This window comes from Macaca nemestrina, chromosome 15 (assembly GCF_043159975.1).
Source record: "Macaca nemestrina isolate mMacNem1 chromosome 15, mMacNem.hap1, whole genome shotgun sequence".
In the NCBI taxonomy this organism is placed as follows: Eukaryota; Metazoa; Chordata; class Mammalia; order Primates; family Cercopithecidae; genus Macaca; species Macaca nemestrina.
In genome coordinates this window covers 34,853,858-34,873,990 of record NC_092139.1, presented here as the reverse complement: position 1 = coordinate 34,873,990, position 20,133 = coordinate 34,853,858, and the positions used below count along the sequence as shown (strand labels likewise).

The 20,133-nt window shown below is 50.1% G+C and overlaps 1 protein-coding gene across 11 annotated transcripts in view; it reads right to left on the bottom strand.

Annotated features, from left to right (window-relative positions):
* Positions 1-20,133, bottom strand: part of LOC105496113 (syntaphilin) — a 42,406-nt gene that overhangs the window by 6,295 nt on the left and 15,978 nt on the right. Inside the window, exons 3-7 of one of the 11 annotated variants that reach the window (XM_011766224.3) lie at positions 7,129-7,156; positions 6,187-6,328; positions 5,683-5,779; positions 4,850-5,056; positions 1,391-1,540 (exon numbers count right to left, since the gene is read on the bottom strand). In XM_011766224.3, the coding sequence (XP_011764526.1) occupies positions 1,391-1,540; positions 4,850-5,056; positions 5,683-5,732 (407 nt within the window). In that variant the 5' untranslated portion in view covers positions 5,733-5,779; positions 6,187-6,328; positions 7,129-7,156. Of the gene's footprint in view, positions 1-1,390; positions 1,541-4,849; positions 5,057-5,682; positions 18,916-20,133 lie in introns of those variants that run through there. The other 10 variants (XM_024797400.2, XM_011766217.3, XM_011766219.3 and 7 more) reach the window with 10 other exon arrangements.

Below are 20,133 nucleotides of genomic sequence, written 5' to 3'. Positions count from 1 at the left end.
CATCCTGCCCAAACCACACAGGGCAGATGGTCTGCTCTAAGCCATGGGGCTGGCCCTAGAAATGAAGCTGGGAGATGGGCCATCTGCTCCCTGAGGCATTAGTGCAAAAGGCCACGCAGGTCCTGGGCATCACTGGGAAGATGAGGGAAAATAAAAATAGAAATCCTCAAATCCTCGCTCTGCAGACAATGAAGCTCGCTGAATGCTACCCGTAACCGCCTGCAGTTTAAAACCACAACCAATCCAAACCAGGTTGGCTGCTTGGCAGAGCTGTGGTCAAGAACGATGTGGTCATGCATACAGCATGATCCCATTTATATGAAATGTCCAGAACAGACAAATCCATAGAGACAGAAAAATTAGTGGTTGCCAGGAACTAGGGCAGTTGGAGAGAAATTGGGGGTGATTGCTTAATGGGAATGGGGTTTATTTTGAGGTGATAGAAATATTTATGAAATTAGATAGTGGTAATGGTTGCAAAATTCTGTGACTGTACTAACAATCATCCAACTGTACACTTTTGATAGGTGATTTGTATGGTATGCAAGTTGCATTGCAATAAAGCTGCTGTATATAAAAAAAAAAAGAAAGGAAAAAAGGAGCGATCATCATGCCCGCTCTGAGCTCCAGCCCCACACAGCACCTTGTCCAGCTCACAATAGGCTGCACGTTTGCATAGACACAGTCCAGAGAAGGATAGTTAAGACAATGGGAGATCACCACCCTGAAGTGTAGATCACAAAGATGAAGCCACTGGGCTGGAGGGTAGAAGCTGGGAGGGTAGGGATTACGCACTTGAGAATGAGCTCAGACAGGCCTGTGGGGGCTCCTGGGAGACACCTGGGCTGGGGAAGAGCTCAGCAAAAGGCTTCTCATGATCATCCTCCACAGCAGGAAGTAGATGAGGAGAAAGGTTTCTGGGGCCTGAAGTCGAGGTTGGCCACAAGCCTTCTGGCGACTCACTCAGGAGAAGCAAGGAAGGATAAAGAGTTGTTTCTCCCCCACAAAAGAGACAAGTAAGTCAGAAAGAAGCCCTGTGCTCCAACTCCTGGAAGTCGGGAGCCAGAGGAAAAGAAGTAGCCAGAGGGGCCGCCAGGCTGTAGCTGGGAGAGGACAGCACAGGCCGGAGGCCCCACAGGATAGGCCCTCATGGGAAACCCCTCCCACCTGGCCCCCAGCAGCCTGGTGGAGCAGTCAAGGTGAGTAGCTGCTGGGGATGAGGGTCTGCAAGTGGGCTCAAAAGAGGCTTTGCTGGGAAGGAGACAGCAGATGGATGCTGGGAGACCCCCAGCCACTCCTCCTTCCAAGAGGCACGCCAGGGCCCTGGTTTCTCTGAGTGTGGAGCTAGCTGGTGGGGTGCCCCCAGGGCTGCTCGTGGCCACCCGCTCACCGGTCCTGGAGCCGGTCCTGCGTGTCCTTCAGCCGGGCTTTCAGGTGCCGGATGCACACCTCTTTCTGCTGCAGGGGGGTCAGGTACTGCTCCGGGGTCGGGGGCTTGATGCCATGGTTGTCACTGCACAGCGTGTATTTCATGGAGCGCCTGCAAGGGGATGCCCATCATCAGGGAGGGAGGAAGAGGTCAGGCAAGGCACAGGTGGTTTACCTCTGGGGAGCAAGGGGACGCCAGCCTCACCACCCCTGGCCACCAGATGGCTCCAAGCCAGGCCTCCCACACAAGGCAGGAGAACCCTCAGCCTTCTGGCAGGTGGGTTTCAGTAGAGTTCCTCTAAGTGAAAACCAGTGTCAGGATGCAGGCTTCCGGGCTGCTCTAGTTATGGCTGGGTGGGGAGATATATCCCAGAGCACACGCGTAAGCCTGGAACCAGGCCAAGCGCTTGACCAATGCCGTCAATCCTTACAGCAACCCTGGAAGTAGGGACTGTCTTCATCTTTTAGAGGGGCCTCTGGCCTCAGAGAGGTTAGCTCTTGCCCCAAGGCCCTCAGGCAATCCCAGTGGTGCATCCCAGAACCCAGGTACCTCGTCTTCCAACCCAGAGAATGAGCCTGAAGGCTGGAAACTCAGGTGTAAGTGGCAGATTCTGGGTCTGCATGGCAGACAAGGACTCACCTCCTCAGAGGAGGTTCTAGAGAGGTGGAGGCAGAAGCTCTCCTCTCTAGAACCAAGACCCCTCACAGCCTGGGGACAGGGAAGGCAGACAGGCGCAGGCACAGCTCTCTCCACACACGCCCTGGCACTCTCACTCCTCAGCCCCGCTGTGTACATGTGGGTGTGCACTACATGCATGCACACTTCCTGGGATGTCAATTCCCAGTCCGTTCGCACCTACATGCCCACAAACATGGAGACACACTTGTGCCTCGCAGCTACTCACAGGTACTAGGGCACCAGCCCAGGCACATGTTCACACTTTCACCTCCGGGGGACACATGGGAGCACAAACGTGAATACATGCCAGCTCTGGGCAGGGACCTGTCCACTGCGGTACTCTGGGGTGGCAGCAGGCTGGACGTGCACTGCTCCCAGCACAGGGCGACACTGACATGGTACCCTACCAGGGCAAAGGAGAAGGAATTGCCACCCAGAGGGCAGTCAGGTGCCAGTAGGGGAGGGAGGGCCAGGCTTTCAGAGGGAAGGAGAACTCCCCAACTCCACAACAGACTATGGCCCAGCCAGCTCTACTCTCAGCATCCTGGCTGCCGGTTGTTCTGCTCATAAAGAAACCTTGGATCTTGGCTTAAAACCTGGACATGTTCTCACGCGACTAGAGACTCAGGCCTTGTTCCCATCCATCCAACTCTGCTCCTTGAGGGGAGAGTGACTGGCAGGTCTAGGGAGGGGCAATGCCCCTTTATGAGCCTGGAAAAGGCAGGCCCTGGTGAGGCCCATTTGCTGAAGCAGCCAAGCTGGAGGCAGTTTTAAAAGTTCCATGGATGCTGTATAGTGTTTACCGAGGAAAAAGTACTTGTAAGTTGTAAACTGTCAAAGAGAAAGTGGTTACAGAAGTTGAATGAGACATGGTTTTCTTCTATGTACCCACCTCATGGCCCCTAGGTTAACTCAAGCCAAGTCACGCAGGTCTCCTCTCTGCTTGGCAAGGGGTGGAGGAGTCACCCCTTGGCAAGGGGTGGTAGGAGTGGGGAAACCAAGATTAGCTAAACTAGTAAGGATTGAGGATTAGAGAGGAAGTAACTATTTTACATTTTTCATTTTGCTTTCATGAGTATTTTTCCCCAATATAAAATTTAACACATACACATTTTTAGTCACTAGCTCTATCTTTGTAAAATATATGTAAGTATACATATATATATAAACTAAAATTAGAAAAAAAAATATGCTACGGTGCATGTTTCTCAGCTATTCCTGCCTTGGAAAGCCTGGCTTTTTGCAGAGGGGACCTAACTGTGGCCCCACTGCTCACCCAGGGGCAGCAACCTTCACTGTGGGTAAGAAGACTGGGAGCAATTCTCAGCCCCGGGGTTGGGATTATCTCCATGGGCTGCAGTTATGAGATGTGTTACAAAATCCGTTACTAATAGAGAAGTATTAAGTTGCCAATTATATGGTTTTCAAAATGTAAATTAACATTTCAAAATGTAAGTTAACACCTTACTCCTATGTCCCCCAGTCTCTGGGGTGGTGTTACAGCCAGGATGCTGGGGCATGGGTCCTGCACATGGGTGTTACCCATCACATGTGTCATGATGGAAATCTAAGAGCTGCTGTTTCAGTGGCTCGGGACATCGAGTCACACAAATGACATCCTCTCCACTGAGCCCTCCCAGGAGGTGCTCCAGCCATGGGAGCCGCAGGCCGGGCATCTCCTGGCCTTAAGTCAGATCAAAGCTCTAACGACAGGAGGTATCAACTATCGGCCAACTAGGATGCACAGGCGGTGTGTAGATATCAAGTCACTGATGCTTCTGAGTTATTAGCTCCACTTTAAAGAAAGGAAATGGAGGCTGAAGACAGGAAGAGACCAAATCCAGAGCCTATGCTCGTCCCCACATGCCCCAACCTCTCACTTGTATTTCAATGCTGGGGAAGCAGGACAAGGCCTACCATGATAGCTCTTGCTTCCTGGTCTTCAAGGACCCACAGCTCCCCTACACCTGCTTCTCCAACATGATCCTGCTTTGTGAGTCCAAGTTCACCTCACCCAAGACTACAACTTGGCATCTGCTGCATTCATAACATTTCGCCTTCCAAGCCAATTCCACCTCTGCCACTCTCAAAGTGTTCCCCTGAGAAGTGCATGATGGTAGACGCTGTAGGCTGCTTCCCAGCACTCATCTTGCTTTCTTCGTAGCAGAACCCTCATTTTGTCTGGGGTGGTGCTGTTCTGGGGAAGACACTAATTGGCCCTGCAGCTAGAGTTATTCACATGACCCAGTTCCAGCCAGCAAGAACTGGCAGGATTTGGGGGCAAGGTGTCCCTCTCAGAAAAACAACCTCTGAGGAGGGCTTTGGTCCTTTCCACCTGTTCCTTCCCGGAGGGCAGGCCTGATACCTGGAGGTACAGAAGCCACCTGTGATGACAAAGACAAAAGCTGTACACTAAGGATGGTGGAGCATGGAGAGAAGGCATGGGGTCCTGACACTTCAGGGAGCTGCCAACCCCTGGCTCCTTATTCTGCGCATCACCCCTAGTTTGTTTAAGCCACTGTATTTTTTTTTTTTTAATGTACAGCTGCATATTGTCATATCCATCTTACAGACAGGAACTGAGGCTCATAAAGGAGAAGTGACCTGCTCAAGGTCACACAGCCAGCGACTATGCTGGCGTCGGGGGTGGTTAGAACACGATCCTGCTCCCCTACCTGCCCCACCCCAGGACAACCTGTTCCCAGCCAGCAGGGCCAGGACCAGAGAGGAGGGGCCAATTACCTTGGCGTGGGACTGCTGTCACTGCCCTTGTAGGAGCCGGAATTGCTGCTGCTGCTGAGCGAAGAGGTGCCGTAGGCATCCCGCACGCTCACGGGTGGAGAGGTGCGCCTGGAGGCAGGAAGAAGAGGCAGGTGCTCGTTCTGGCTGGCGGGCAGCTGCGGACACTGGGCGAACACTGCCAGGCCGCTGCGGCCCAAAGTGCCCCCGCTTTGGGGTCACCGCAGGGGAGAGAAGCAGGGAGAGAGAGACGCACAGACAGGGGTGACAGAACAGACAGTGCAAATCAAGATGGAAAACCAGAAGAAGGCTGGTCCTCCTGGCTCCCCAGGGACAAGAATGGAGGCCGGCAGGGCTGCGGGGCAAGGGTGGGGCCTCATATGTGCTTATCAAGGTCCTCAACTTCTGGGGTTCCCCAAACCCAGGGGAGGAGATCCCTGCATAGATTGAGACAGAGGTGGAAAAGAATGGGGCATACAGGGGTGGGGACAGGAGGAGGGACCCCCGGAGGTAAAAATCAAGGGACACCAGGTGAGTCTGAGTGGATGACTACACGACTCCCCTCCAGTCATTGTGAAAAATCAAACAGTATTGATGAGGCTACTGTTGGTAGGAATCCAGTGGTTTACGCGTTCCGAGAACTCTCACATCCACTCTGTGTCATTTGAGCCATTGAATAGTTCCAGGAGGAGGCAGGTGTTAGCAAGCCCATTTTAAAGATGGGAATGGGAAATGATTTGCTCAAAGACACACTGCAAGTCGGTGGCAGGTGGAGACAGGCCCGCGCCCGCCTCCCGCCCTCCGAAGCCTAGGCTCTGAGCAAGGGGGAGACTCACCTGCGGGATCCAGCAGAGGTCCGTCGACTTCCCGGCAGGGACATGGCCATGAGGCTGCGGGTCCGAGTAAGTGGTGGGATGGGTGGTATCCCAGGGGCTGAGGAGAGAGGGCGGGTTGGGGGGCCCGCAGAAAGGGCCGGGCCAGGCCACGTCATCCTCTCGCTGGGGCCGCTGCCCGGCATGGCTTCTCTTCTCACCCTTCGGCAGGACACCCCAGGAGCGAGGGCCTGGCAGGCCACGGCTGCCTCCACCAGTGAATTGAATGGGGCTGGTGCACAGGTTCCCACCACCCAACTTAAAACCACAACTGTCAGGAGTGGCTAAAAATCATCAGTCCAACCCTGTGTTCTCCAGATGAGTGAATGTGCCCCAGACAGAGTGAAGGCTGTGCCCAAGGTCACAGAGGCTTCAGGAGCAGGGCCTCCTGACTGCTGGTACTGAGTCTTCTACTCTACAAGCCAGGCCTGCTTCTTCCCCTGGACCCTGATACTCAGACCCACACACCCCCTTGCTGTTCAGTCCTCCCTCTCTGGTAGGGGCTGCAGGCCGTAGGACTCCTGGAGCAGGACCAGGAACCCCGAATTAGGATGGGCTGGTCTCGCCGACCATCACCTTCCCAGTTGGCGCGTGGTTCGGGGCTTCCCGTCTACAGGGGAGACAAGACAGACCAACATACCAGCACATGTGTAGAAAGACATATGGATACACACCAACACGAGAAGGTACCATGTCCCTGCCATTCCAAGACGTGCCACACGTGCCTCCATGAATGTGCTCAGGCAGCCAGCCCATGGCACAGGACATGCAGCCAGGCCCTCCCGCACCCACACGGCACACAGGCATATCTGCACCCACCCATGCAATGCGCATGCTGGTTTTGGCATCTACCAGGAATGTAGGGGCACAGACTTAAAGCAGAAGAGCACTGGGGTGGATGGGAGCAGAGGCCCTCCGCTGCGGGTGTCCCAGTGAGTGGACCCAGGAGGAAGCGTTCATGTCTAGAGAGACCCATCACTGGGCCTCTTGCTAAGTGGGCAGGTAGACTCAAGCCCCTGGTTCCTGCCCCCGAGTCCTCAGGCTTCTTTCCTGGGTAGAGGCTTGGGCTCCAAGGGCAGCCTTTCCGGGGTTTCAGGAGAGGAGAGGCCCCATGCTGGGCTGGATTTTCGCTGTTGTGAGGAAGAGGGCTATACTGGGCATTAGCCCAGAGTTACTGGAGTCTGGGGCAGAGTGGGGAACCTGGGCTCTTTGCAGCCAATGTGCTGGTCCTGTGCCAGCTCCAGAGACCTCAGTCCCCTCCTTCCACGCTCACAGCAGGGACTGGGGACAGCAGCCTGGGTTCCAGGAGACTTGGCTGAGGATGTCATGCCCGGACCTCTCCCCATGCTGGAGGGAAGCATTCACCGAGCCCCACTCCACACCAGACCTCGTGCCAACCACGCTACGTACATTATGCCATTGACTCCTCTCAACAACCCTATGAGGAAGTGCTGTGATTAGTCCCCTTTTACAGATAAGGAATCCAGCCACCGAGAGGGAAGGACTTGGCCAAGTCACATCCCAGGTGTGTGGCAGAGCCAATATCGAAACCCGGTCAACATCAGATGCTGAGGGGCTGGATCTCAAACCCCAGAGTCTCTGGCCCGGGGACCACCCCCTTCCCACGTCAGGGCCTCCCCGGAGCCTGGTCATCCCAGCCAGTGGCGGGGCTGCCTCCTGAGTGGACAAAGGCACTGCTCAGATGGCCTGTTTCCTGGCGGGGACATAGAACACGGCCTGTTCCCCTGGAGGGTCTGGACACAGCCAGCATTGTCTGCCTGGAGGTGTCGGGTGCTGGGCTGCAGGACCTGCCGACACCACGCTTGTCACCTGAGCTGCTTGCCCCAGCTTGGCAATGCTTCCCACTCATCATGCCCCAGTCACCCAGGCAGGGCCTCCTGGAACTGTAGGGCTGGCCCCTAGAGCAGGAACCATGGAGGAGGGGTGATTTGGGGGTGAGAGGACATCAGTGCTCCTCCATGCTTATGAGGATGGCCATAAATGGCTCACTGCCTCCTGGGCACAGGAAGATCTTGACAGCTTAGGGTGCAGAGGGAGACATGGGTAAGGGCTCCAAGGATCACCTGCCATTGCCTGAATCCTTCTGTGGCAAGGTGGCCATGCTGAGTGCTCTCGTCTGCCTTGGCCCATTACTTCAAGCAGCAATCCTTCAAGGCCGGCTTTGTTATTGCATTTGGGCCCAAGGTCACACAGCTGCAGGTGTGACATGCTCTGGCTTCTGGTCAGCCTGGCTTCACTAACAACTCTCCCACCTTCGCCCCTGCCCTTCTGGCTTTTGGGAGGATACAAAAAGGAGGCTGAGCCTTCAGGAGGACTTTCCAGCAGAGGCAGGACTCATATCTGAGGATGGGCTCTTCCAAGCCAGCGTGAGTGAGTGTTCTAAGGAGCCAGGAAGGTCCAGGCAGAGTGCTAGGCCCAGTCCTGGGAAGCAGGCAAAATGCCTGGTTTGTCTTAGAGCTGTGTGTGGCCTTGCTACAATGAGGGCCTTGTCCCAGCTGTCCCTGCCACTACCTTGCTTGGCAACCCCACACCTGCCTCCTCTTGAGTTCCCTCTTCCTTCCTCCCGGGCGTGGGGGAGGGAAGGGGATGGCATTTGTACCTGGGTACAGCTAACAGTCTCCTGGGAACCCAGAGCCAGCTATTCATCAGGGACAAAGGTGGAAGAGGCATTTCCCCTACTGGGATGGGACCTTGTAGGCAGGGTCCCTCATGGGAGGGCAGAGGCCACCCAGGCCCAAAGGGAGCCACTTCTCAGGATCTCACTCAGAAAACTCAGTGTGCACCCTGTGCTCTCTCAGGTCCTCCCTCCCTTCTAGGCCCCAGAAAGGAGGCAGGTTGCCATGGTGTTTGTCACTATGCCACCTGCTTAGCCTGGAGTCCCACAGGCCTCTCCCCAGGTGGCCAGAGGCTGCCACTTGGAAAGGAAGGTAGAAAGAAAACCCTCTAACTGCGGGAAGCTGGGCTGATAGTCTCTCATCATTTTAGCTCCAGAGTAAACCCAGCCCCTGCCCTCACTGAACTTCCCTCCACTTCCCCATCTTGTCCACACCATAGCAACCCTGCTGCATCCACTCCTTTGACTGCTCCCTCAAATGCTCAACACTTCCTAAGCCCCCCAACAATGGGGGTCCAGGGAGCAGGAGACTAATGACTGCAGAAATCGATATGAACTGCTCTGGGCTAAATGCCACCTCTATCGCCCTTCAGCCGCATGCCTTGGGCAAGTCACACCACTTCTCTGAGCCTCAGTGCCCATACCTGTAACTGGGGCTGTAATGAGCACACCTCACATGGTTACTGTGAGAATAACATAAAATAATGTGAGTACGGGGCTTGGGCCAGTACCTATCACACAATAAACACTAAAACATGGGAGCAGCCAGTATTTTGGAAGTAACATGAAGTGAACTTCAAAACAGAAACACATTCAAGGCATAATAGTGTATTCAGGAGGATCCAGGAATGCTTCCCTACACAAGGAATTTGCACTGCGTTTTGAGGGATGAATAGGAGTTCACCAGGCAGCAGCAGCAAATGGGAGGGAAGGAGAAGCCTGGACACAGGCAGTGAGTGACAGCTGGCTGCTTGGAAACTAGGGAGCCCAGTGAGGGCAGAAGTACAGTGGGAATGAGGCTGCAGGAGGAGGGGGGAAGGCCACACAGAGCCACCTAAGCCAGGATCTTGTCCTGTGCGCAACAGGAAGCCATGCAAGTGCTTTATAGGAAAGGGGCACAATCATATTTGCATTTTAGAAAGTTCCTGGGTAGGCAGCCTGTGTGGAAAGGGAGGGATACCAGTTAGGAGGTTACCAACCAGGGGAGAAATTAGGAGGGCCTGGGCCAGGGTCATGGCAGGAACAATGGAGAAAAGGGCCTGGATCCTGTTCAAAATTCCTTGGAAGTCCCAGATTAGGTAAAAATCAGAGCAAAGCTCTTGATGTGGCTGTTTAAGGCCCTCCCATTGACACCTTTTCCAACTGGCTCTCTGATACATCCGGGAGACTTCAGCTAGTCACTCCCAAATCTGCATCTCTACATGGGCTGTTTGTCCTGTCTGCAGCACCTTCCCTGCCTGTCCTCAAGCATACGTTGCACTCTTTCTTTAGGCCCCACCCACAGCCTTTCCACAAATGACTTCTCCTATCACTGTCTCGGCCACTTAGGATGCTATGCCTTGGACCAAAACTCCGGGAACACCATCCCCTGGGAAATTTCATAAAAACAAACCCAATCAACACACAATGGTTGGTAACACAATGTTTTAAACAAGCACATTGGATAGACCAAAGAGTCAGATTAGATGGTCTCTAAGGTGCTCTGGATCTAACATTCTCTAATTCCAGGGCTGTTAATGAAATTATGGGCTTCTCATTGATGCTTCCTTCTCCTTCATTACTAGGACTTTTGGGTCTCAGTTTCCACATATGTAAAATTAGGAAGCTCCATTCTTCAAAGAGACATGACAGCATTTTACTCAATCAACAAGTCATGGGGGAAAAACCAGGTGCTTGGGTTAATCTAATATTCCAGCTAAGCAAAAGTCCCTGTATGTACTATAATTTATCTTCTTTCAAAGAATTAGCCATTGATACAAGAAGAAAGCTATCCTAAAATCCAAGGGAACAGAACAATCTGTGTCTGATGACTCAAACCACTGACAGCTGTGGAAAGCAGAGCGTTGCAATCAACAGAGCAGAACTTGGGAGGGATCCTCTCTTTGCCAAGGCAACACTAGAACGCAGAACATTCCACCCATCAAACAGCAGAGCGCCTGGTGCTCCTAGAATGCTAATGCAGAGAGGTGGGAATAGAAGACAGGCCTGGGAGTGTTCCAGAAGCTGCATTCTAGATCTCAGAAGATTAGCACTATCAGGGCTATTCACAGCTGAGGAGTTCAGTAAACCCTGCACTGACTATGGCCTCAGCAGCCACTATGTGCCTCTGCTCCTCCTTTGTCAACAAAACCAAGGATCTTCCTTCCAGGACTTGCTGGCATTTCTCCACCTTGCTTCCTGTTTCCTGCACAAGCCACCCTCAAATCTGGGACCACAGATGAGGTGCCATCCAACTTCTTCTCACTGTGGCAACCCCAACACAGCGGCAAGGCAGACGCACAACTTGGCCAAATGCTGTGAGGAGGTTCCCCAGGCAACCAGGATAGGTTGAGGGCTGAGGCAGCTGCTACACATGACGTGTCTCCAGTCCTCAGATTTTCCTTAGACTCAGACTCCAGAGCTGAAGGGCATTGAGCCTAGGTCTTCAAACCACCCCAGAGGACTTGCCTCTGCACCTACTGAGAGGGGTGGCTCAGGCCTCCTTCCCCATTTCACCTGAAGAGGCTCCTCTCATATATGTTTTACAAATGGAAGGTGTGAAGTAAGACTACTTTTTTAAAATGAGTTTTCAGGTTAAAAATCTATGGAATACTTATTTTCCACAATGAGATATTGCTTTACATTTACTTGGATGGCTAGCATGAAAAAGATGGACAATAACAAGTGTTGTCAAGGAGGTGGAGAAGTTGGAACTCTTATGCATTGCTGGTGGGGATGTAAAATGATGCTGCTGCTATGGAAAACAGTTTGGTGGTTCCTCGAAAAGTTAAACATAGAATTGCCATATGAACCAGCAATCCTACTGCTGGGTATATACCACAAAGAATGGAAAATAGATGTTCAAACAAAAACTTGTATAAGAATGTTCACAGTAGCACTATTCTCAATAGCTAAGAGGTGGAAACAACCCAAATGTCCATCAAAAGAATGGATAAACAAATGTGATGCGTCTATGCAATGGAATACTTAGCTATAAAAGGAATGAAGTATTACTGATCCATGCTACAACATAGATGACCCTTGACAACATTATGCTAAATAAAGAAGCCAGATACGAAAGGCAACATATTGCATGATTCCATTTATATGAAATGTCCAGCACAGACAAAAGCATACAGAGAGAAAACACACTGGAAGGGAAGAAGAAACAGAGAATGATTGGTAATGGGAATGGGATTTCTTTTTTGGGAAGATGAAAACTTTTTAGAAGTAGATAGTGGTGATGGTTATATAATTTTGGAAGTATACTAAAATCCCTCAGTTGTACATTTTAAAAGGTTAATTTTTGTTTTTTTTTGAGACAGAGTCTCACTCTGTTGCCCGGCTGGAGTGCAATGACACGATCTTGGCTCACTGCAACCTCCGCCTTCTGGGTTCAAGTGATTCTCATGCCTCACCCTCTCAAGTAGCTGGGATTATAGGCATACACCACCACACCCGGCTAATTTTTGTATATTTTAGTAGAGATGGGGTTTCTCCATGTTGGCCAGGTTGGTCTTGAACTCCTGGCCTCAAGCAATCCACTCTCCTTGGCCTCCCTGCTCCCAAAGTACTTGGATTACAGGTGGGAGCCACTGCATCCGGCCATTAAAAGGATAAGTTTTATGGAATATAAATTATATCTCAATAAAAAACAAATTTTTAAAAATACATGTAATATATATTTTATTTTATTTTTTTAGAGCCAGGGTCTCACTCTGTCACCTAGGCTGGGGTACAGTGGCAAAATCATAGCTCACTGTAGACTCAAACTCCTGGGCTCATGTGATCCTCCTGCCTCAACCTCTCTAGTAGCCACCTCACCTGGCTAATCTATTTTTTTATTTTTTTAAAGGTGGGGTCTCACTATGTTGCTCTTGGTGGTCTCAATCTCCTAGCCTCTAGAAATCTCCCAGTGTCACCTCCTGAGTTGCTGGGATTACAGGTGTGAACCACCATTGCCCTGACTCCATTATATATATACACACACGTGTGTGTGTGTGTGTGTATTTAAATGAACCGTTGTATTAATAAAAAGACAGGCATGGTCCAGAAAGGGGTAGGGACTCTCCCAGAATGGCTCAGCAAGTTGCAGCAGAAGGGGAGCAAGAGTCAGTGCTCCCGCCTCTACCTGACTTCAGGTAGCTGGGCCCAGGATGCTTACCTAGAGCTCCTGACTCTGGGTCAGCCTGGAGGAGACAGGTTGCCCCTAAAGCTCTTGCATATTCACAACTTCGTTGAATCCTCACAAGTTCCCCATAGAGGGAGGACAGGTGGAGACTAGTCCATCTGATCTATGGCAAACCTGAAGCCCCAGAGGTTACAAGAGTCACCAAGGGCTGGACCCTGGATTTCCAGGTCATGGGCACCTGCATTTCTATTGCATCATGAAGGTCTCATAATACAGTAGACCTGGGACACTTATCGTTCTGCTGCATAAAAGAAAAAACCTTCTTTTCCATGAGACTCTAAGATACCACAATGGAGATGAGCAGGTATATACCTGCATTTTGGGCTGCTCATGCTTCCATAAAAGCAGGACATCACAGACATAAGAGGTAAGCATACTCTAGAAAGTTGTTTAAAAAGAAATTCTTGGCCAGACACATGGCTCACACCTGTAATCCCAGCACTTCGGGAGGCCGGGGTGGGTGGATCACCTGAGGTCAGAATTTCAAGACCAGCCTGGCCAATATGGCAAAAATCTGTCTCTATTAAAAATAGAAAAATTAGCTGGGCAAAGTGGTGAGTGTCTGTAATCTCAGTTACTCGGGAGGCTGAGGCAGGAGAATCACTTGAGCCTGGGAGGTGGAGGTTGCAGTCAGCCGAGATCACGCCATTGCACTCCAGCCTGGGTGACAGAATGGAGACTCCGTCTCAAAAAAAAAAGAAAAAGGAAAAAAAAATTCTTGTGCCTTCTTCCTAACTAGTGACTCTCCCTGTTCCTCTAAGAATCAGCCTCACAGGCAAAGGAGAAGCCCTTTCCATGAAGAGCACTGCTCTTTCCTCTTCCAACAACTGCTGCATCCCACCCAGCAGCCCAGGTGCTATGCAAGCCCACCACTGAGAGACCCGCATGTCCTCTGAGCTATATCACATCATCCCTCTTGGTGACCTTGGGTCTTTGACCTCTGTTCGTCTCAGCTATCTCATGCATTCACTCAGGAAGGCACCACCTTCCTGGCCCTGCCTGTCTCTTCGGGATCCAACCAAGGTAATGAATGGAGGGATGGGGGCAGTTCTTGGGAAATTAGAGGACTGAACATTTCTTGCTATCACTATTACCTGTCAAAGGAGATCTCTCTTTTTCCCTTCTTCAGAAATAATTCTTGCTTTATCACCTCAGGGGACGTCAGCAGGCCCAGGCGTGAGTGACTCTGAAGTGACTGGCAACCTCTGCTAGGCCAACTGACCTGGGATGGCTTTCCAGAGCAATGTCTGGCAGGCCTCCTGTCTGGGTAGGGAGTAGTAGGGGGAGCACTGGTTCCCATGCTTCCACCATCCCAGCTGCTCCAGGGCTGCCCCTCTGCAAACACCCATGGAGAAATGTGAGGAACGGAGGGGCAGTGGTGCCAGCCCCAGCTTGGTGGCTGCCTGGCAAGTGGCTCCTGGCAGATGGAGGCCCTTCAGCAACCTTGGCCACAGCATATGCTTCCCTGGGTTTCCTGACTGATAGAGCTGTCAAGCCTCAGTCCGGCTTCTCTCCCCTCCCCATTCTCCCAAGCTTCCAGCTCTAAAGCATCACAGGATGAGGAAAATGGTGAGACTTCCATCCCTATAGATTCTCATTTTTTTTCCAGATTTCTGCCTTGATTCTTAGGATCCTGGAGTCATGTCCCTAATCCCCTGGCATTTACCCCAAGTACCAACAGAGACTAACACACTCTCAGAATCAGAATGGAAAGGATCTGGAGTAGACCTCATCACAACCTATCATTCTATAGAGAAAGAAACCAAAACCCAGAAAAACCATGTTAGTTGCCTGAGGTTACCCAGAAAGTCAGGGACAGAGCCTGGGCTTGGGGCTAGACTGCTGAATCTAGCAGTGAGGCTTCTGTACCACAACCCTTGCCCTCACCAGGGCAAAAATAAAAAAAAAATCAGAACAAAGGGTACCTTTTCAAGTAAAGAAGTCTTGGAAGGAAGGCCTAGGGGTATGACAGGAGAAGTCCTGACCATTTTAAGGCAGCTCATAAATGACATGCAAAAAAATATGCATTGAGACTGAGGCCCAGGGAAGAAGGAAATATCCATGCTGACTACAAATACATCGTGGTAATAATGACATTGAGACTCAATTGCAAGTTTCCTGGCCACTGATGCCAACAGGGAAAGTATGCTCAGTTTTATTGTTCTCATGGTTATGGGAGGGCAGGAAAAAAATTGGTTCTTTGGGAGAAATAAAGATATCCCTAAAATGAATGTTAGAAGGAACATTTTTGCATAGGGTTGGCTGCAGGGCAAGATGATGGTACACTGGGAGTCTGCAAAGCGGGTCCTAAGGAAAGATGGTGCCCTCAGAGCTCCCCGAAGTTGCCCTGTGTGTGCTATGCTTTGCTCATGTGAGACTAAAGGACACATGGAACACACAGATCAAAGGACTAAAGGGATGTGGAGATGTCATCTGCTCTGCCTGTGAGGACAGCCCCTTTCCACAGACAAAGCCCCCACGCAACCTGAGATCAGAGAGCTTCCTCATTCTTGGTAATACAAAACAAGAAACCACATGAAATCACTCAGGCTCTCTCTTGTACTTGCATTCCCTCCCTGTCACTCGTGCACACACACTCTCTTTCCTGGCATTTCATGACAATCGAGTCCCAACTGCCACATTTTCTAGACAGAAAAGTGAAGACTTGCCAAAGGCCACAATGGAGCCGTAGAAGCAGGGCCAGCTCATTCTAATCCCACCAACGGTTCCAGGCATGCCGCTCCTGTTGGAAGCCAAGGTTCATCTATCTTCCTGCAGCTCCCAGGGGCTCAGCAGGGAGACACGGAGCCCTGCGCACCCAACCATGCCTGTTTTAGCCCAGGAGCCCATCTCGCAGCAGCTCCTTCATCTCTCCTCTCAGCTCCCTTCTCCCTCTCCAGCTGCAGCTGCCTGCTGTCCTCAGCAGCTGATCGCTGTCCACCTGATTCCCAGTGGCACTTCCCCATGCCATGCTGAATTCTTTCACCTTCGATAAGATCCAGGGCCTCAACAATGCCCAGTGTGGCTCACACTTGCTGGAAGAGGGTGGGTGATTAATAAATGCCTCTCCTAATAAGTTTTCCTTCTCTGGAGAAGCTGCCCTACCTCTTAATTTAGCCAAAGTAAGCATTCAAAAATGTTTTAAAAGAGAGATTCTACAAACAACTATGTCCTATTTTAAAGGCCCTTTATCTTTTATTTTTACTTATTTTTATTTTTTTGAGATGGAGTCTCGCTGTGTCGCCCAGGCTAGAGTGCAGTGGCACGATCTCGGCTCACTGCAATCGCCGCCTCCTGGTTTCAAGTGATTCTCTTGCCTCAGCCAGTAGCTGGGACTACAAGTGCCCGCCACCACCCCTGGCTGATTTTTGTATTTTTAGTAGAGATGGGGTTTCACCATATTGGCCAGGCTGGTCTCAAACTCCTGACCTTGTGATCTGCCCAAAGTACTGGGATTACAGGCATGAGCTACCGCGCCTGGCCACCCTTTATCTATCTCAGAATGAGTTTTCCCCTTTTACTGAGAAGCAGACTAACCTGACAGAAAGAAACCTTGGCTTGAGCATCAAATGTAACTGAATTTTAGATCAAATATGACTGGATTTGGAAATTTGAATTCCAAACTCCACTACTCACCATCTTTATGACAGTGGGAATGCCGCTTCACTCCTCTAAGCCTCATTCTCCTTATCTGTCAAATGGGGCTAATTACAGTTGTGCATGAGTATAATCACAGCGAGCAATAACACATGTGAAATGCCTAGCAAGGACCTGGCATAGGGACAGCACTCCATAAATAGCAGTAATTATTTATTTGCCTGAATATATTCTTATTCTTAATGTTATTAATGTATGTTACATCTTTCTCCCTGTTCAAAATCTTAATCTGAAATACTATACTAGTTTGTATCTGAGAGGTTCCTGACTACAGATTCATTTTATGCTTTCTTTTTTTTTTCTTTTTTCTTTCTTTTTTCTCGCTCTGTCGCCCAGGCTGGAGTGCAGTGGCCGGATCTCAGCTCACTGCAAGCTCCGCCTCCCGGGTTTACGCCATTCTCCTGCCTCAGCCTCCTGAGTAGCTGGGACTACAGGCGCCCGCCACCTCGCTTGGCTAGTTTTTTGTATTTTTTTAGTAGAGACGGGGTTTCACTGTGTGAGTCAGGATGGTCTCGATCTCCTGACCTCGTGATCCACCCGTCTCGGCCTCCCAAAGTGCTGGGATTACAGGCTTGAGCAACTGCGCCCGGCATTTTATGCTTTCTTAAGTCTACTTGCAAAAAAAAGAAAAGGAAAGAAAAACCCCAAACCAGTCATTGGAGACACGGACAACAACAGGACTTCAGGACATCACCACTTTGGTCTAACAGAGTATCTCAAAATTAATACATCCAAAATATGAATTTCTGATTTTGCCTTAAAAATCTGTTTTTCTGCAGCTTCCCTCATTTCAGTTAATGGCAATCCCATCATTCCAGTCAGGTAGGCCAACACTCTCACATCTATCAGAAAAACTTGTCAGCTTTTATTCTCTGCACAGTGTATACATTTTACAGATGAGGAAACTGAGGCTGACACAGTCACAGAATCTGACACCTTTCAGCATCTTCACTGCACCATCCCTGGTCCAAGCCACCACCATCTCTCTCCTGGATGATGCAGGTCTCATTATCTCCTACAAACTCTACCCAGTTGCTCTTTGGCTGATGTAAAGTTCTGTGCATCCCTCCCCTGACCCCCACTTATCTCTTTGACCTCATCACCTCTCCCCCTCATTCACTCTGCTCTAGCCACCCTACCTTCTTGCTCATCACGTCCTCAGGGCCTCTGCACATGCTGTTCCTTCTGCCTGGTATGCTCTTCTCCCAGATCTCTGCCCCGTGTTCAGGTTTTTGCTCCAAGGTCACCCTCTCAGTGAATCTTCTCTGACCACTGTGTTTAAAATACAACCCGTCCTCCCAGAGCACTCCTCTTTCTTCCCATGCTTTGTTCTTCTCCACCGTCCTTAGCAAAGGCTAACATATTTATGTATGTATTTATTTATTTTATGTCTTTAGAATATAAGCTTCAGAAAGGTAAGGATAGATGCCTATTTTATGCTTTATTTAGTCCCTTGTGCCTAGACTAGTGCCAGTCCACCACAGGCCCTCAATAAATCTTTGCTGAATGAATAACGGGGTCTGCACTGATTTGGGTTAATGTCACCACCCAAGTAAGTGTAGGCTTCTTAGCAAGTCAACAAAAGGGGGTTGGGAAAAAAAAAAGCTTTGTGGTACTTTGTCAGAGTTCTTACCAGAGCTCTTGCTCTTATAACTGGTCTGTGTTGTTTGTTAGCGGCCTGGCATTGGAGTTTGGAATCTCTTTTCTGGTCCAGTCTCATTTTATAGCTAGAAGATCTGAGGTCAGCGTGGGGGTGGGTGGCACTTGCCCAAGGCCCCAAGTAAATCAGCAGTGGGGCCAGGACTGTAACCCCAAGCTTACAGCTCTGAATCCAGGGCACTGGAATGTTACAAGGAGGCTGAGAACGCAGCCTTGCAATGTTCTTTTGGTTGGTTCCCAGCTGTCAGGTAAGAAGAATGGGCTACTTGGGCTGAGGGGAAATCCTTTTCAGGAAAAGGCTGGTGGGGCCAGCGAGGTAAAGCAGAGAGCACCAGCTCTGGCTGCATGCAGCTAAAACCTTCCTTCTTCCCACTTGCTGGCAAACACTGATCTCCCCAACCTTGTAAAATAAACTCAGGGAAAAGGCTCAGCCTACATTGGCTCTGTTGACATAGCACTCTCAAGTGTCCCTCTCATTCCCCTTTCCCCAGAGCAGGCGTCCTAGGGACCCCTGGCGTGATGTAAAGAGCAGGGGCTTCGTCCTAGGGCAGAATCAAGCTGGAAACCAATTCTTAGCATAGGGCTGACCACGAGCTTTAACTTCATCTGTAAAATGGGGTTTCAGTTGTGAAGACTGAACTGAGTGGCACATGCAAAGAGCCTGGCGCACACACTGCTGGATGAACAGTAATTTCTTTCCCGTATGTTATAAACCAAGGCCCAGAGACAATCGAGTAACTCATCCCAGAAAGGTACCGAACTAAAATGGGCTCCCTTAGCTCCGAGTGGGTAATTTTAAAGTTTTAAATACAGTTGTAAACGTAGTACATACCCATTTAAAAGCCTTCCAGTTTTGCTATTCAAAGATAAACCACTGATTAATTTGACTGCTGCCCCTTCTCAGGCCTTTTTCTAAGCACAGATATTTTTAGGGGATGTGGGGTTGTTATGTTTACACAGTTATAGCTGTGGCAAAAACATAACTTGTATATTTTCAAAATGTACCATAGTTTAAGAATCACCCATGTGGCATATCCTTTATAAAAAGTATTTTATGGGCTGCATGGTATTCCAGATGGGTCCATCATGGTTCATTTAGCCTCCCTCTCTGCTGAACATTTAGGCTTTCTATCAAAAATAATGTTACAGTAGGTATCTTTGTGAATAATTATTTTCCTGTATTTAGAATTATTTCTTTAGGCTGGTTCCCTGGTGATGGGTTTATAGGGTCAAAAAGTATGAATGTGCTGCCAAACTGCTTTCCTGAAGGGCTAGGTTGCCTATGGCTTCTCCCACCCATAATGTACACCCATTAGCTGGGTTTTCTATGTGATCAAACCACCAGCACTTAGCCAAAGCCTTAAAAGGCAAAGTGTTCAAGCTCAGACATACAAATCATCCAAGATGATTTTTCCATGTCTCTCCGGTCTTGTAGCAAGTATCTTCACCTCTACCCTCCACCCTGTACCCCCTGCCCCATGGCAATGCAGGCGGAGAACTGAGGCCGAACTCAGAAATGGCCTAGCTCCAAGATTGAAAGCAAGCTTCCCAAAGCTACTCCCCCTTCTGATGACAGCATTTCCTATCTGTGTGGCAGTTCTGGCATGGCTGTTTCAGTCAATATTTACCAAGTGTCTATTGTGTGCCACTTCCTCCTCTGACAATAGTCCCATAATCAAAGCACATGTGAGTGAGGGATTGGGCAGAAGAGAGAGGGACTCCTCTGCAGAACTCAGAAGCTGGTGCCCTTGAGCAGAGCTCTGGAGGACGGGTGCATAGTTGTTCTCCAGGTACCCAGGAGCTGCCCGTGGAGGAGCATTCCACATTCTGTGCAGGAACAGGGGTTAGCATTTACAGAGTCATGAAGAGTAAGAGAGCTACAGGGGGCTGGGTACTGCTAGACTACACAGTGCAGGGGCAAAGGGAGAATAGATAGAAGGGCTGAACCTACAGGAAAAAGCCTTTTGAGCCCACAGAAAAAGTTCTGGTCAAGTTTAAGGTCAAAGTCGGGTTTACAGTTCAAGGTCAAGGCAGGTCTAAGGCTCAAGGTCAGATTTATATTATAGACGATAAC